We start from the raw sequence: 16656 nt of genomic DNA on the forward strand, positions 1-16656 counted from the left end.
TCCCAGGAGAAAGAGTTTGTAAAATGCTTACAAGGTGGCTTTTTAGAGCAGCTTGTAGTTGAATCCATTAGAGAAAAGGTTGATTCTCAGCATTCTAAAGAGAAGATGAGGTGACTGGGCAGATAAGGGAAGTCAAAGCAAAAAAGCAGAAGACGGGGCATACAACATAGCAAGCTAGAGGATCGAGAAACTTTTGAAAACCAGCAGACTTATTAACCATGCCATGTACATTCTTATCCAAATCATTGATATGGATAACAAACAGCAATGGGCTCAGTACCAGCCTCTGAGGCACACCATAGTTTAAAGCCCTCCAGTCCAATAGACAGCCTTGCAATATCACCCTCTGCTATCTACCATCATTTTGTATTCAGTTAGCCAGCTCTCCTGGACCCAATGCAATCTAACCTTCCTGAACAGCTTAGCATATGCAACTTTATCAAAGCTCCATGTAAGCCGCATTTGCTGTCATGTGCTAATTGACTTTTTGGGTAACATCAGCAAGAAACTCAGTTTTAATACATGATCTCCCACGGACAAGGCCATGTTGGGTACTGCCTCTCAATCCTGGTGTAAACCAGCTGTCCTCTTTTATCTCACTCTGTAACATTCTGTACTTCTCCAGAATTTCCTGCTTGTGAATGAATTGACAACAGATTCTCTTGTAAAACTTTTCACTCTGGTATCTTTCAGAAGGGTTTGACTATAATGAAGATGAGATCTATGAATGTAAAAGTGGAGAAGTGTTTGGGAACCAGCGCAGATTCTCTCTGCAGTTTTTCTGGGATTTTAAGGTAACTTTTTGATACAAATAAATATACTTTTGTATCTATAGGTTAGATGTAGATAAATATATTGTATTCTTGGGTATGGGAATAATCTGGTCAAATGTGTTTTACAGGTAAATTTGTTGGGTGAAAAAGATGACACTCCTGTTCATTTCTGTGATAAATGTGGATTGCCAATCAAGATATATGGACGAATGGTGAGTGAGGTGGTTTTAATTTTCTCAGCTGTAATTCTAGTGCTTTTTTTCTCCAGTGTTCAGGGATACTTTTCTATTTCCTGTTCTCCTGTTTTTTTACACAGTTCACTATTCATAGAAGACACAAGACTGCAGATAGTGTAAACTGAAGCCAAAAACAAGCTGCCAGAAAAATTCAGGTTGAGCAGCATCTATGGAGACAACAGGATGATTGACTTCTCAAATTAAGGCATTGCATCAGATCTTGATCCAAAATATCAAGTATTCCTTTGCCTCCATAGATGCTGTCTTATCCACTGTCTTCCTCCAGCAGTTAGTATTTATCTAGCTCTGGAAGGTGTTTTTTTTTGTTGTGAAACTGCAAACTTTTAATTGTTTTTGCTCACTTTCACAAACGCACTCAGACGTCTGAAGGTGGATAAGTCACCTGAACCAGATGGACTACACCCCAGGCTTCTGAAGGAGGTAGCGGGAGGTAGCTGACGGTATTGGTAATGATCTTTCAAGAAAAGCTCTAGGTTAAGTTTTGTTTTCCATCCTTTATATCTGCTCAGCTAGGACAGTAGACATACCTTAAGGCAAGATTTTTGCATAGTAGGGGAATTAAGGGTTCTGTGGAAAAAGCGGTAGGTGGAGATGAGTCCATGGCCAGATCAGCCAATATCTTATTGAATGGCAGAGCAGACTCGATGGGCCAGATGGCCTATTCCTGCTCCTATTTCTTATGTCCTTATGCCAGGCAGGATGGTGAAATGCTCCTCTTGCGGGATTGGGAAGGCAGGGAGATCTCCAGCGTCCCTGACGACTGCAGCTGTGAGAAGTGCATCCAGCTACAGCTTCTGACAATCCACATTAAGGAATTGGAGCTGGAACTGGATGAACTCTGGATCATTTGGGAGGCTGAGAGATAGGACATACAGATGGGTAATTACACCCAAGGTGCAGGGCACAGGAAACTGCGTGACAGGAAGGGGAAAAGGGGTTAAGGAGCCACTGCAGAGTACTGTAGCCATCCCCCTCAACAACAGGTGTATCACTTCAACCTAACAGATGAAAGTCACAATGGTTGGGTCTTTGGTGCTGAGTCTGGCTCTGTGACTCAAAAGGGGTGGTGGAGAAGAGGCAATAGGGGAGGGGAATGGATAGGAGGTTCTGTGGGCGAGACTGTGATTCCTGGGTGGTATGTTGCCTCTTGGGTCCTAGAGCCTGGGAAATCTTGGATCTAGGCCTCAGCATTCTGAAGTGGGAGGGTGAACAGCCAGAGGTTGTGGTCCGTGTATGACGTGTAGGACGAGTGACAAGGTTTTGCATGGGGAGTTCTGGGAGTTAGGTGCTAAGTTAAAGGGTGAGTTTCCAGGGTTGTGATCTTAGGATTGCTACCCATGCCACATGCTAGTGAGGCCAGAACTAGGAAGATTATACAGTTTAATATGTGGCTAAAGAGTTGGTGGAGGAGGGAGGGCATAAGATTTTTAGATCAATGGGCTCTCTTCCAGGGAAGGCAGGGCGTGTACAGGAGGGATGGTTTGCACCTGAACTGGAGGGGGACTAGTATCCTCGTGGGAAGGTTTGTTTAATACTGCACAGTGGGGTTAAACTAGAGTTGCAGGGGGATGGGGACCAGAGTGCCAGAACAGTTGGTAGAGAAGTTGTGGAGCCAGATGTTGGTAAAAGCTCAGATAAAGTCAGGAATCAAAAGGTTGAACATGGTGTGACCAGTGTCCTGAGCTGCGAATATTTCAATGAAAGAAGTAACATAGGAAAGGTGTATGAGCTGTTGGGCATGGATCAACACCTGGAATTATGACATTGTAGCCATTAGTGAGACTTGGTTGCAGGAGGAGCAGGACTGGCAGCTCAATATTTTGGGGTTCCATTGTTTTAGACATGAAGGGATTAAAGGAGGAGGGGTGGTGTCAGGGCTGACTGGAGAACTCAACTAGTGAGGTGTTATGGATGGACTTGAGAAATAAGAAAGGCATGACCACATTAGTAGATATATTACAGACCATCCAACAGTCCGAAAATTTAGAGGAACAAATTGTAAAGAGACTACAAACTGTTGGCAAGAAACATAAGGTTGTTACAGTAGGTGATTTTAACTTTCCACATATTAACTGGGAATCTTATACTGTGAAAGGACTAGATAGGTCAGAGTTTGTCAAATGTGTTCCGGAAATTTTCCTTCATCAGTACGTACAAGTCTCAGTGAGAGAGTGTGCGATACTGGATCTGATATTAGGGAATGAGACAGGGCAGGTGTCAGAGGTTTGTGTAGGGGAACACTTTGCATCCAGTGACTTCATCCACTTTCCTGGTAACTTCCTCAAAAAACTCGATGAAGATTGGCTTCATGCATGGTAGGTCATGTCTAACCAATCTTCATTGAGTTTTTTGAGGAAGTTACCAGGAAAGTGGATGAAGGCAAGGCAGTGGATGTTGTCTACGTGGACTTTATTTAGTAAGACATTTGACAAGGTCCCATCTGGTCGAGAAGGCTTAGTTGCTCACATTCAGGATGAGGTAGTAAATTGGATTAGACATTGGCTTTGTGGGAGAAGCCAGAGAGTGGTAGTAGAGGGTTGCCTCTGTGACTGGAGGCCTGTGACTACCAGTCTGCCACAGGGCTTGGTGCTGGGTCCTCTGATGTTTGTCGTCTATATCAATGATCTGGATGATAATGTGGTTAACTGGATCAGCAAATTTGCGGATGACACCCAGGATTGAGGGTGTAGTGGACAGCAAGGAAGGGTATCGTGGCTTGCATAGGGATTTGCATCAGGTGGAAAAACGGGCTGAAATGGCAGATTGAATTTAATGCAGACAAGTGCAAAGTTCTGCACTTCAGTAGGACCAACCAGTGCGGATTTTACACCGTGAACAGTAGGGCACTGAGGAGTGTGGTAGGAACAAGGACATCTGAGACTGGTCCATAATTCGTTGAAAGTGGTGTCACAGGTGGATATGGTCATAAAGAAAGCTTTTAGGCACATTGGCCTTCATAAATCAATGTATTGAGTACAGGAGATAGAAATATAGAAAACCTACAGCACAATACAGGCCCTTTGGCCCACAGAGTTGTGCCGAACATGTCCCTACCTTAGAAATTACTAGGCTTGCCTATAGCCCTCTATTTTACTAAGTTTCGTGTACCTACCTAAAGTCTCTTAAAAGACCCTATCATATCCGCCTCCAGCACCGTCGCCGGCAGCCCATTCCACGCACTCACCACTCTCTGCGTAAAAAACTTACCCCGACATCTCTGTACCTACTCCCCAGCACCTTAAACCTGTGTCCTCTTGTGGCAACCATTTCAGCCCTGGGAAAAAGACTCTGACTATCCACACGATCAATGCCTCTCATCATCTTATACACCTCTATCAGGTCACCTCTCATCCTCCGTCGCTCCAAGGAGAAAAGGCCGAGTTCACTCAACCTATTCTCATAAGGCATGCTCCTTGTAAATCCAGGCAACATCCTTGTAAATCTCCTTTGCACCCTTTCTATGGCTTCCACATCCTTCCTGTAGTGAGGCAACCAGAACTGAGCACTGTACTCCCAAGTGTGGTCTGACCAGGGTCCTATATGGCTGCAACATTACCTCTCGGCTCCTAAATTCAATTCCACGATTGATGAAGGCCAATACACCGTACACCTTCTCAACCACAGAGTCAACCTGCGCTGCTGCTTTGAGTGTCCTATGGACTCACACCGCAAGATCCCTGTGACCCTCCACACTGCCATGAGTCTTACCATTAATACTATATTCTGCCATCATATTTGACCTACCAAAATGAACCACGTCACACTTATCTGGGTTGAAATCCATCTGCCACTTCTCAGCCCAGTTTTGCATCCTAGGAACAATATAAGACTCAGGAGCTCCGAATATGCAGGGGCAATAACTCTCTAGTCCCTCTGTAACCTCTGACAGCCCTCCACACTATCCACAACACCTCCAACCTTTGTGTCATCAGCAAACTTACTAACCCATCTGTCCACTTCTTCATCCAGGTCATTTATAAAAATCACGAAGAGATGTTATGTTGAAGTTGCCTAAGATGTTGGTGAGGCCTAGTTTGGAGTATTGTGTGCAGCTTTGGTCACCTACCTACAAGAAAGATGTAAACAAGGTTGAAAGAGTGCAGAGAAAACTTACAAGGATATTGCTGGGTGGACAATGTTCCATCTAATTTGTAATGACCAGTGTGCACAAAAAGCCTTGTGCTGTGCAAATTTTTGTCCAGTGACAACTATATGTATGCACTGTGTAATTCGATAAAAACAACAAAGCCAGCCAGTTCTAAAATCTGCAGACAAATCATACAGACTCCGCATTATCAACACCATTTGCATCAGAAACCGGAAAAGGATATGTGATTATGTACTGTTACAAGCATCACCCCTTGTAATAATCAGTGAGGTCCAGAAAATCTGTACTTACCAACAAGTAACATTTATTGTTTCAACTAAAATGCACATGAATTCACACTCTTATCTACTTGTGTGCTCCCTACTAGAATTCCTGAACAGTCACATGAACAGTCAATGAAGAGAAAAGGTTATTACCCAGGAAGGGAGTCTGTGCTGACCAGGCATTCCTCATGGTCCCGATCTCCACGTGTCTGTGGGGTCTTCCTTATCCACGATGGTTGGTCTCTGGCTGCTAGAGAGTTATCGCCCCTGCATATTTGGAGCTCCTGAGACTTGTATTGTTCTTCATCAATTGAACCATTGGATCTCCATCCCATTGGCTCAAGGTCACCTGACCTACCTGGGTCACCCTTCTTACTAGTCAGTGTACAAGGCTGCAGCCAACATTGTTTCATGGCTCTGACTGGTCCAAACCCAGACAGAGTCTGACAGGATTACTGATTGCAGGTCCGGCATTTTACATAACAAGTAGCTATTCTCTGAGAATGGCCTCGGGTTTATTGCTCTGATTAGATTGTCCCAGAGCAAGAGTCAGTTCAGAGTCAATGGCTACTTGTTTGAGAATGCTCTTAGATTCAGCAGATCATTACCTGAAGCTTCCTGTATCCACATTCAGTTGCTTTGATTAGATTATCCAAGAGCACGAATCAGTTTTGAGTCCAGAAAAAGAGGGAAACAAAGGCAACTGGCTTGTCTGCTTCACCTGTCCTTGCAGTTTCTTCTGGCCGCCAGTACAGTCGGGAAATATACTTAACATGCCAACAAGGTCGAGGGTGACAAGCTTTTGTGCAGTTTAAATTCCTATGTGCGCTATTAGCAAAAGATGCATGCGCGCACACCTTAGAGGGAACATTGCGGGTTGACTGTCTTGTTTAGGATGTAGAAGAGATTTGATAGAACTATACAAAATTATGAAAGGTATAGATAGCGTAAATGCTATCAGGCTTGTACCACTGAGGTTGGGTGGGACATAGAAACATAGAAAACCTATAGCACAATACCCCACAAAGTTTTGCCGAACATGTCCCTACCTTTGAAATTACTCGGGTTACCCATAGCACTCTATTTTTCTAAGCTCTATGTACCTATCCAAAAAGTCTCTTAAAAGACCCTATCATATGCGCCAACACCACCGATGCTGGCAGCCCATTCCACGTACTCACCACTCTCTGCATAAAAACCTTACCCCTGACATCTCCTCTGTACCTACTTCCAAGCACCTTAAAACTATGCTGTCTCGTAGCAGCCATTTCAGCCCTGGGAAATAGCCTCTGACTATCCACACGATCAATGCCTCATGGGTTAAAGGTAAAAGGTGAGAAGTTTATGGGGAGGGGAGACTTCCTCATTCAGAGGGTCATGAGAGCGTGGAATGAGCTGCTAGCACAAGTGGTCCATGCAAGCTTGATTTCAATGTTTAAGAGAAGTTTGGATAGGTCCATGGATGGTAGGGATATGGAGGACTATGGTCCCAGTGCAGGTCGATGGAAGTAGACAGTTTAAATGGCTTCAGCATGGACTAGATGCACTGAAGTCCCTGCTTCTTTACTTCTCTATGACTCTAATAATCACTGGATTCTTACCTACTGCATCTCAGTGTGGTATGGCAATTGTACCGTATCAGACCGCAAAGCACTCCACCGTGTGGTGAAGCCCAGCGGATTGTCGGCACCCAGTTGCCCACCATTGAGAACACTATTGGCTGATTGGCAGGGTGCAAAGCATTATCAAGGATGCATCTCACCCTAACCATGGACTTTTTACTCTCCTCTCATCCGGTAGGCACTACAGGAACCTCTGCTCCCGCACCAGCAGGCACAGGAAGAGCTTCTTCCCTGAAGCTGTGACACTGCTGAACCTTACATCACAGCGCTAAGCAGTATTGCATCCATATTGTACTGTCTTAGTACTTGTATATTTGTGTGCTGTAGTACTTACTTTTTATTCGCAGTTATTTTGTAAATAACACTATTCTTTGCATTTCTGGTCAGATGCTAACTGTATTTCATTGGCTTTGTATCTGTACTAAGCACAATGACAATAAAGTTGAATCTAATCTAATCTAATCCTGGCATAGTTCCGGAGCACTGGAAAGTTGCAAATGTCTCTTTATTCTTCAAGAAGGGAGGAAGGCCGGACAAAGGAAATTATAGGCCAGTTAGCCCGACTTCAGTGGTTGGGAGGAAGTTGGAGTCGATTGTTACGAATGAGGTCAGAGGGTACTTAGAGGCACATGATAAAATAGGCCAAAATAAGCATGACAAAATCTGGTGGAATTCTTTGAAGAAATAACAAGCAGGATAGACAAAGGAGAATCGGTCAAAGTTATGTACTTAGATTTTTAAAAGGCCTTTGACAGATGGCGCACATGAGGCTATTTAGGTAGATAGTGACCCATAGTGTTGTAGGAAAGATACTAGCATGGTTAAGAGTATTGGCTGATTGGTAGGAGGCAAAGAGTGGGAATAAAGGGAGACTTAATTTTGAGAGGACTAGAAAAAAGCAAAGATGTTATGCTGACAACACACATCAAAGTTGCTGGTGAATGCAGCAGGCCAAGCAGCATCTCTAGGAAGAGGTACAGTCAACGTTTCAGGCCGAGACCCTTCGTCAGCATCATTTGATATCTCTGGACCTGTACTTGCTGGAATTTAGAAGAATGAGAGGGGATCTCAATGAAACCTGTCGAATGTTGAACAGCCTAGTTAGAGTGGATGTGGAGAGGATGTTTCCTGTAATGGAGGAGTCTGGGACCTGAGGGCATAGCCGCCAAATAGAGGATGACTATACTATCTCTAGGGTTGACAATGTTTAGACAAACGTTTCCTGTAGCTTCTGATGAGATTTGCACAATGGCGAGGAGGAATTTTAGACCATTCCTCCATTCAATCTGTTTCAGTTTATCAATATTTCTAGGGTACCTTGCATGAACAGCCCTCTTCAAGTCATGCCACAGCATCTCAATAGGGTTAAGATCTGGGCTCTGACTTGTCCATTCCAAAACACAAATTTCTTGTTAAACCATTCTGTTGTTGATTTACTCTTGTTTCTTGGTTCATTGTCTTGTTTGATCATCCAACTTCTATTCAGCTTCAGGTGACGGACTGCTACCCTGACATTCTCCTGTAAAATGTCTTGATCCAATTTTTGAATTCATTGTTCCTTCAACAAATTGCATGCCCTGAGGCAGCAAAGCACTCCCAAACTATGGTACTCCTTCCACCGTATTTCACCGTTGGGATGAAGTTTTGATGTTGCTGTTTCTGCCAAGCATAGCAATATACAATTTGGCTAAAAAGTTCAACTTTTGTCTCATTTATCCACAGAATATTGTCACAGCGGCATTGTGTAACATCCAGGTGGTCTTTTGCAAATTTGAGACGTACAGCAGCGTTTGTTTTGGAGAGCAATTATTTCCTCCGTGGTGTCCTTCCATGAACACCATTCTTGTTCAATTTTTTTCTTATGAACAGAGACTTTATCAAGTTTTAGAGATTTCTGCAGGTCTTTTGCTGTTTCCCTTGGGTTCTTTTTCACCTCCTTCAGCATTGCACGTTATGCTCTTGGTGTGATCTTTGCAGGATGCCCACTCCTATGGAGAGTAGCAACAGTATTGAATTTCTTCCATTTGTAGACAATTTATCTTACGGTGGAATGATGAACACTCAGGTCTTTAGAAATGCTTTCATAGTGTTTTCCACCTTCATGCATCTCTACAATTCTTCTAAGGCTCTCTGAAAGTTGTTTTGATTGAGGCATGGTGCACATAAAACAGATTTTTCTTGAGAGGAGCAGGCTCTGTCAGTATCCTGACCTTGCATGTCTTTTTTGAAGGGCAGGGCACCTCAACAACCCACACCTCTAATCTTATCTCATTGATTGGGACATCTGACTCCAAATTGCTTTTGCAGAAGGCATTATCCAGCGGTTTCCAATATTTTTTGAACCTAGACTGTGATTGTTTAAATGATGTACTCAGTATTGTCAAGAAGTAAAATTGTTTGTGTGTTACTGTATTAATTCAGGCAGATTGTGTTTGTCTATTACTGTGTCTTCAATGGAAGATCAGACCACATTTTATGAGTAATTAACACACAAAAAAAAGAGGTAGTTGTAAAGGGTTCATAAACTCTTTCTTACAACTGTGATGGGATAGATATTTTTAATGATGGATGTCTAAATGGTAAAGGTAATGACCATAGAATATGGAATATGTAATAGCCATTGTAGAGTCTTGGTTGAGAGGGGCGTAGGACCGGATGCTTAATGTTCCACCGTTTTAATGTTTAGATAAATATAGAGTATGGTAATGGTTGGGAGAGCTGCATTATTAATTAAGGACAATATCACAGCTGTACTCAGAGGGTTCATTCACTGAGTATACATGGACAGAACTCAAATAGAAGAAAGGTGCAATCATTTTGATGGGATTCCTTTTACAGAACCCAAGTGCCACCGGGATGTTGAGGAACAGAAATGCAGTCATCTTAGAGAAAGCTGCAAAAACCACACGGGGGTTATCATGGGGGATATCCAACTTCTCCAATTTAGACTTTGACCTCTTTAGAGTTAAAAGGGGTAGAACTTGGTAGATGCATCCAGGAGGGTTTCTTAAATCAGTATGTAGGAAGTCCAGCTAAATGAAAGGACATATTGGACTTGATACTGGAAAATAAACTTGGCCAGGTGACTAATCTGTCAGGAGAGGAACATGTAAGAAACGGTACTCACAAATCCTTAATCTTTAGGATAGTTATAAATAAGGATATAGAGTCACAGAAAAATAAAGCACAGAAACAGGTCCTGTGTCTAGTCTGAGCGGAACCATTTAAAGTGCCTACTCCCTGAGACCTGCAATGGGACCATTGCCCTTCATATCCCTATCATTCTTGTACCGATCCAAACTTCTCTTAAATGTTGAAATCGAGCTCGCATGCACCACTCGTTCCACACTCTCACAACCCTCAGAATGAAGAAGTTTCCCCTCATTTTCCCCTTATATTTTTCACCTTTTACTCTTAACCTATGACATCTAGTTGTAGTCCCACCCAGCTTCAGTGGAAAAAAGCCTGCTTGCATTTACCTTATCTATACCCCTCATAATTTTGTATGCCTCTTATCAAATCATCCCTCATTATTCTATATTCCAAGGAATGAAGTCCTAACCTATTCAACCTTTCCTTATAACTCAGGACCTCCAGTCCTGGCAACACCTGCACACAACACTCCAAATTAGGCCTCACCAGCATCTTAAACAATTTCACCCTAACATTCCATCTCCTGTAACATGTCAATGTGCCAAAAGCTTTCCTTATGACCCTAGCTACTTTCAATTACTTATGGACCTGTATTTGAAACCAGATCCATTTGTTCTATAGAATTCTTCAGTGTCTTTTTGTTCACTGTGGAAGACCTACTCTGGTTGGTCCTACAAAAGTGACACCTTACATTAGTCTGTGCTAAATTCTAGCTTCCACTTCTCGGCACATTTTTCCAGCTGATTAAGATCCCGCAGCAAACTCTAATAGTCTTTCTCACTGTCCACTACACCCCCCAATCTTAGTGTCATCCGCAAATTTGTTAATCCAGTTAACCGCATGATCATCCAGATCATTGATATAGATGACAAACAACAACATGTATATATCTTGTAGAAGAGTATTAAGTTATGGTAGGGTAAATTGCGAGAGTACTCAGCATAAACCAAGAGGAGTTAATTGAGAACAGCTGTTTGGGCAAATCTACATCTAATATTTGGAGGGTGTTTAAAGATCTACTGAACAGAGTACAGAGCAGGTATGTTCCAGGAAGAAGGAAGGACAAAGAAAGCAAGATTTTTATTTTTTATTATTTTTTGGAAGGAAACTAGAGCACTTAGGGAAAACCCGTTCCATGGGGAGGATATATAGCGACTCCTTACAGAACATTTCTGGAGTTGAACTCTGGACTGCCTGAGCTGTAGTAGTGCTGTGCTAACCTCTACATTACCGTAGCACCCAGATATAGAACCTTGGATGTAAAGCAGAGTTGGTGAATGTACTCAAGAAGAATATAGAAGCATATGTAAAGTATAGGAAGCTAAAATCAAGCAGAGCCCTTGAAGATTATAAATAGGAGGCACCATGAGTAGGATTAAAGATATATATACAAACCCCATGTCCAGAAAAGTTGGGATATTTTCCAAAATGCAATAAAAACAAAAATCTGGTGATATGTTAATTCACGTGAACCTTTATTTAACTGACAAAAGTACAAAGAAAAGATTTTCAATAGTTGTACTGACCAACTTAATTGTATTTTGTAAATATACACAAATTTAGAATTTGATGGCTGCAACACACTCAACAAAAGTTGTGACAGAGTTAAAATAAGATTGAAAAGTGCACAGAAAGTCATGCTATTGTGACAAGTATAGCCACCTGGGCTCGTGAGTACTTCAGAAAACCATTGTCACTCAACACAGTCCTTCGCTGCATCCAGAAATGCAACTTGAAACTGTATTACGCAAGGAGGAAGCCATACATCAACTCTATGCAGAAACTCCGGTGAGTTCTCTGGGTCCGAGCTCATCTCAGATGGACCGAAAGACTATGGAACCTTGTGCTGTGGTCAGATGAGTCCGTTTTCGGAAAAAAACGGGCGTCGAGTTCTCCGTGCCAAAGATGAAAACGGCCATCCAGATTGTTATCAGCGAGAGGAGCAAAAGCCAGCATCTGTGATGGTATGGGGGTGCATCAGTGCCCACGGCATGGGTGAGTTGCATGTCTGTGAAGGTACCATTGACTCTGAGGCGTATATTAAGATTTGAGAGAGAGATGTGTTGCCATCAAGGCGACGTCTCTTCCCGGGACGTCCAGCCTTATTTCAGCAGGACAATGCCAGACCACATTCTGCACGGGCTACAACAGCGTGGCTTTGTAGACACAGAGTGCGTGTGCTTGACTGGCCTGCTGCCAGTCCAGATCTATCTCCTATTGAAAATGTATGGCGCACCATGAAGAGGAGAATCAGACAATGGAGACCACGGACTGTTGAGCAGCTGAAGTCTTATATCAAGCAAGGATGGACAAAATTTCCAATTGCAAATCTACTATAATTAGTATCTTCAGTTCCAAAACGATTAAAAAGTGTTATTAAAAGGAAAGATGATGTAACACAATGGTAAACATACCTCTGTCTCAACTTTTGTTGAGTGTGTTGCAGCCATCAAATTCTAAATTTGTGTATGTTTACAAAATACAATTGTTGGTCAGTAAAACTATTGAAAATCTTTTCTTTGTACTTTTGTCAGTTAAATAAGGTTCACGTGAATTAACATATCACAGATTTTTGCTTTTATTGCATTTTGGAAAATATCCCAACTTTTCTGGAAATGGGGGGTTTGTGTGTGTATGTGTATATATGTATGTATGTAATGTGTGTGTATGTATATATGTGTGTGTATATATATATATAAAGAGCAAAGGGATAACTAGGGAGAGGATAAGACCAGACCACACAAGAATGAGGGAGGGAGCATGTGCTTAGAGGCAGAGTATCTGGTAAAGGTCCTAAATGAGTACTTTGCATTGGTATTTAGCAAGCAGAAGGTACTGGTGGATAGTGGGTGTGCTAATATACTAGGACATTTAAAGATAAAGAGGAAGAAGAGTATTAAGGTGGGGAAGTCCCCAGGTCTGATGGAATATACCCCATATTATTTAGAGAAGTAAGAGATGAGAATGCTGTGGAATTGATCAAGATCTTTGTGTCCTGTTGGCTGTAGGCAAGGTCCTGGAAGGATGGCAAATACTCAATGTTGCTCCTTTGTTAAAGTGAGATAATGGGAATAAAGCCTGAAAATTGTATTCTGATTATCCTCACGCGAGTAGGAGGGAAACCTTTGGAGAGGATTCTTGGGGACAGGACGAGGGCATTTGGAAAACTGGCCTAATTAGAGGCAGTCAGCATGGCTTTGTGTGGGTCAAGTCACATCTTACAGGCTTGATTGAGTTTTTGAAGGGTCGTGAAAGTCATTGATAAAAGTAGAGTAGTGGACACTGTGCACTTGGATTTCATCAAGGTGTTTGACAAAGTCTCTCATGATAGGCTCATCAAGAAGATTAAGATGCATGGAATTCTTGGTGAATGGTCATTGGATTCAAAATTGGCTTGCCCATAGAAGACTAAAAGGTAGTGTTTAATCGGACTGGCAGGAAGTCTAGTAGTGTTCCTGAAGTATCTATGTTGGGACTTATTGCTATTTGTGATAAATATAAATAACTGATGAAAATGTGGATACAGATGGTACAAGGATTAGTGGTGCTGTGGTTAGTGCAGAAGATTGCTAAGGGATGCACAGCAGGAAAGAGATCAGTTGCGGATATGGGCGGAGATATGGCAGATGGTATTTAATGTGGCCAGAGGTAAGGTGTTGCACATTGTGAGATGAAATTAAAGCAACTGTACACTGTTAATGGCAGGACCCCTAACAGTGTTGATGTACAGAGGGATCTTGGGGGTCCAAATCCATAGGTTATGAAAGTAGCTGTATAAGTTGATTGGCTCATAAAGAAGGCATATGGCGTGCTTGACTTTATTTGTCAAGGCATTAAATTCAAAAGTCTGGAGGTAATGTTCAAAGTAGATTTATTATCAAAGTACATATATGTCATCATATTCTACTCTTGAGATTCATTTTCTTGTGGGTATTCACAGTAGGTACAAAGAAACACTATAGAATCAATGAACAACTGCACACAAAGACAGGCAAACAACCAATATACATAAAAAGACAAAACTGCAATTACAATAAATAAATAATACCGACAACATGGGTTGCAGTGTCCTTGAAAGTAAGTACATACAGTGTGGGATAGTTCAGTGTTGAAATGAGTGAAGGTTCAGGAGCCTGGTGATTGGTAATAACTGTTCCTTGAACTTGGTGGTGTGGGACCAAAGAGAGCGTGGCCTGGATGAGATGGGTCCTTAATGATTGCCGGTTTCCCAGTGACCAGCCATTTTATCAGCTATCCTCATTCCTGATCCAACATGTTAGCACATGGCCTCCTCATCTGCTGCGATGAGGCCACTGTCTGAGTGAAGGAGCACCATCTGGTATATCATCCAGCCTACCTGATGACATAGACATCAATTTCTCCTTCCAGTATTTTGATTCTTCTCTCTCTCCCCCGCTCCCTTATATTCCCCACTCTGGCCTCTTAACTCTTCTTCTTGTGTGTCTATCATCTCCTCCTTCTGCCCATGGTCCACTCTCTTTTCCTTTCAGATTCCTTCTCTCGCCTATTACCTTTTCCATTCATCTGGCATCACCTATCTCCTTCTCACATTTGAGGTAATTTACACTTGCCTAATTAACTTGGCAACCAGCACATCTACGAGGAAAGCAAAGAGCCTTGGCCTGAAATGTCAACTACTCTTTTCCATAGATGCTACCTGGCCTGCTGCGTTCACCAGCAACTTTGATTTTGTGTGTTGGTTGGATTTCCAACATCTGCAGATATTCTCTATTTTTGTGATTGATGGGATTAATATGAAAGAGTGTTTATCAAGTCAATGTGGACATGGTGGTCAAGTGGCCTGTTTCCATGCTGCTTGACTCTAATTATACCTGTCTCTGCAACTTCTTCTAGGAATTCATTTCATTTCACCACCACCCTCTGTGCGGAAAAACTTGCCCCTCACCTGTTTAAATTCCAACTCCCACCACCACCACCACCACCATCACATTAAACCTACGCCCTCTAGTTTTAGACACACCTGCTTTGGGAGAAATAGACTAACATACCTATCTACCCCTCATAATTTTATAGATTAGATTAGATTCAACTTTATTGCCATTGTGCCGAGTACAGATACAAAGCCAATGAAATGCAGTTAGCATTTGACTGGAAATGCAAAGAATAGTGTTATTTACAAAATAACTGCAATAAAAAGTAAGTGCTATAGCACACAAATATAAAAGTGGGTGCAATACTGCTTAGCGCTGTGATGTGAGGTTCAGCAGGGTCACAGCCTCAGGGAAGATGCTCTTCCTGTGCCTGCTGGTGCGGGAGCTGAGGCTCCTGTAGCGCCTACCGGATGGGAGGAGAGTAAAAAATCCATGGTTAGAGTGAGATGCAGCCTTGATAATACTTTTCGCCATACCCAGGCAGCATTTATGGTAGATGTTCTCAATGGTGGACAATTGGGTGCCGATAATCCGCTAGACAGTTTTCACCACACGCTGGAGTGCTTTGCGGTCCGATACGGGACAATTGCCATACCACACTGAGATGCAGTTGCTGAATATGCTCTCAATGGTACAGCAGTAAAAGTCTGTCAGTACCCTGGGACAGAGGTGAGCTTTCTTGATGCTCTGCAAGAAATAAAGGCACTGTTGAGCCTTTTTAATCAGGATGGAGGAGTTCAGGACCAGGTGAGATCCTCAGAACTGTGGACACCAAGGAATTTGAAGCTTGATCCACACTCCACTACAGCTACGTTGATGTAGGTGGGGACGTGAGTGTGGCCCCTAGCATGCCTGAAGTCCGCAATAATCTCCTTGGTCTTCTGGGTGTTAAGGGACAGGTTGTTGCTGGCACTCCACGCGGCCAGGTGCTGGATCTCGTCCCTGTCGGCCGTCTCATCATCCCCTCTGATCAGGCCAACCACCGTGGTGTTGTCTGCGAACTTGATTATGGAGTTAGAACCAGGTACAGGAACACACTCATAGGTGAAGAGGGAGTACAGAAGAGGGCTCAGCACACAGCCTTGAGGCACGCTGGTGTTCAGGGTGAGAGTGGAGGAGGAGAGGTTGTCTAACTTAACTGAATATGGTTTGTTAGTCAGAAAGTCCAAGGTGCAATTGCAGAGGGATGAGCTGATACCAAGCTGATCTTGCAATCCAGTGAGAACGAACCCAGCCTATCCAATCTCTCCTCACAGCATCCATTCATCATCTCCTGATGAATCCTTTCTGCAATCTCTGCGCGACCATATTCTTCCTGTCATTTTGCAAATACGCAATACTTCACAAGTACAGCCTAAACAATGTTTTAACCAGTTGCAGCATTACATCCTAACACTTGTAATCCAAAGCACCTTTTCTATTTTCAGGGAACCATGAAGTTGCACCCCAGTATCTCTCTTTAATCAGCACTCCTGCCATTTACGGTACATGTCTTGCTCGTATTTGCCTTCATAAAGTTGACACTTCACAAAGCTCACACTTACCAGGGTGAACTTCCATCTGTCAC

The 16656-nt window shown here is 42.8% G+C and overlaps 1 protein-coding gene across 1 annotated transcript in view; it reads left to right on the plus strand.

The window, feature by feature from the left end:
* The window catches only part of LOC140186658 (E3 ubiquitin-protein ligase Hakai-like), a 50492-nt gene that overhangs the window by 10963 nt on the left and 22873 nt on the right, over positions 1-16656 (plus strand). The window contains exons 3-4 of the mRNA XM_072241076.1: positions 694-794; positions 902-985. Coding sequence (XP_072097177.1) covers positions 694-794; positions 902-985 — 185 coding nt within the window. The remainder of the gene's footprint in view (positions 1-693; positions 795-901; positions 986-16656) is intronic.

The sequence above is a fragment of the Mobula birostris genome, chromosome 23 (genome assembly GCF_030028105.1).
Source record: "Mobula birostris isolate sMobBir1 chromosome 23, sMobBir1.hap1, whole genome shotgun sequence".
Taxonomy (NCBI): domain Eukaryota; kingdom Metazoa; phylum Chordata; class Chondrichthyes; order Myliobatiformes; family Myliobatidae; genus Mobula; species Mobula birostris.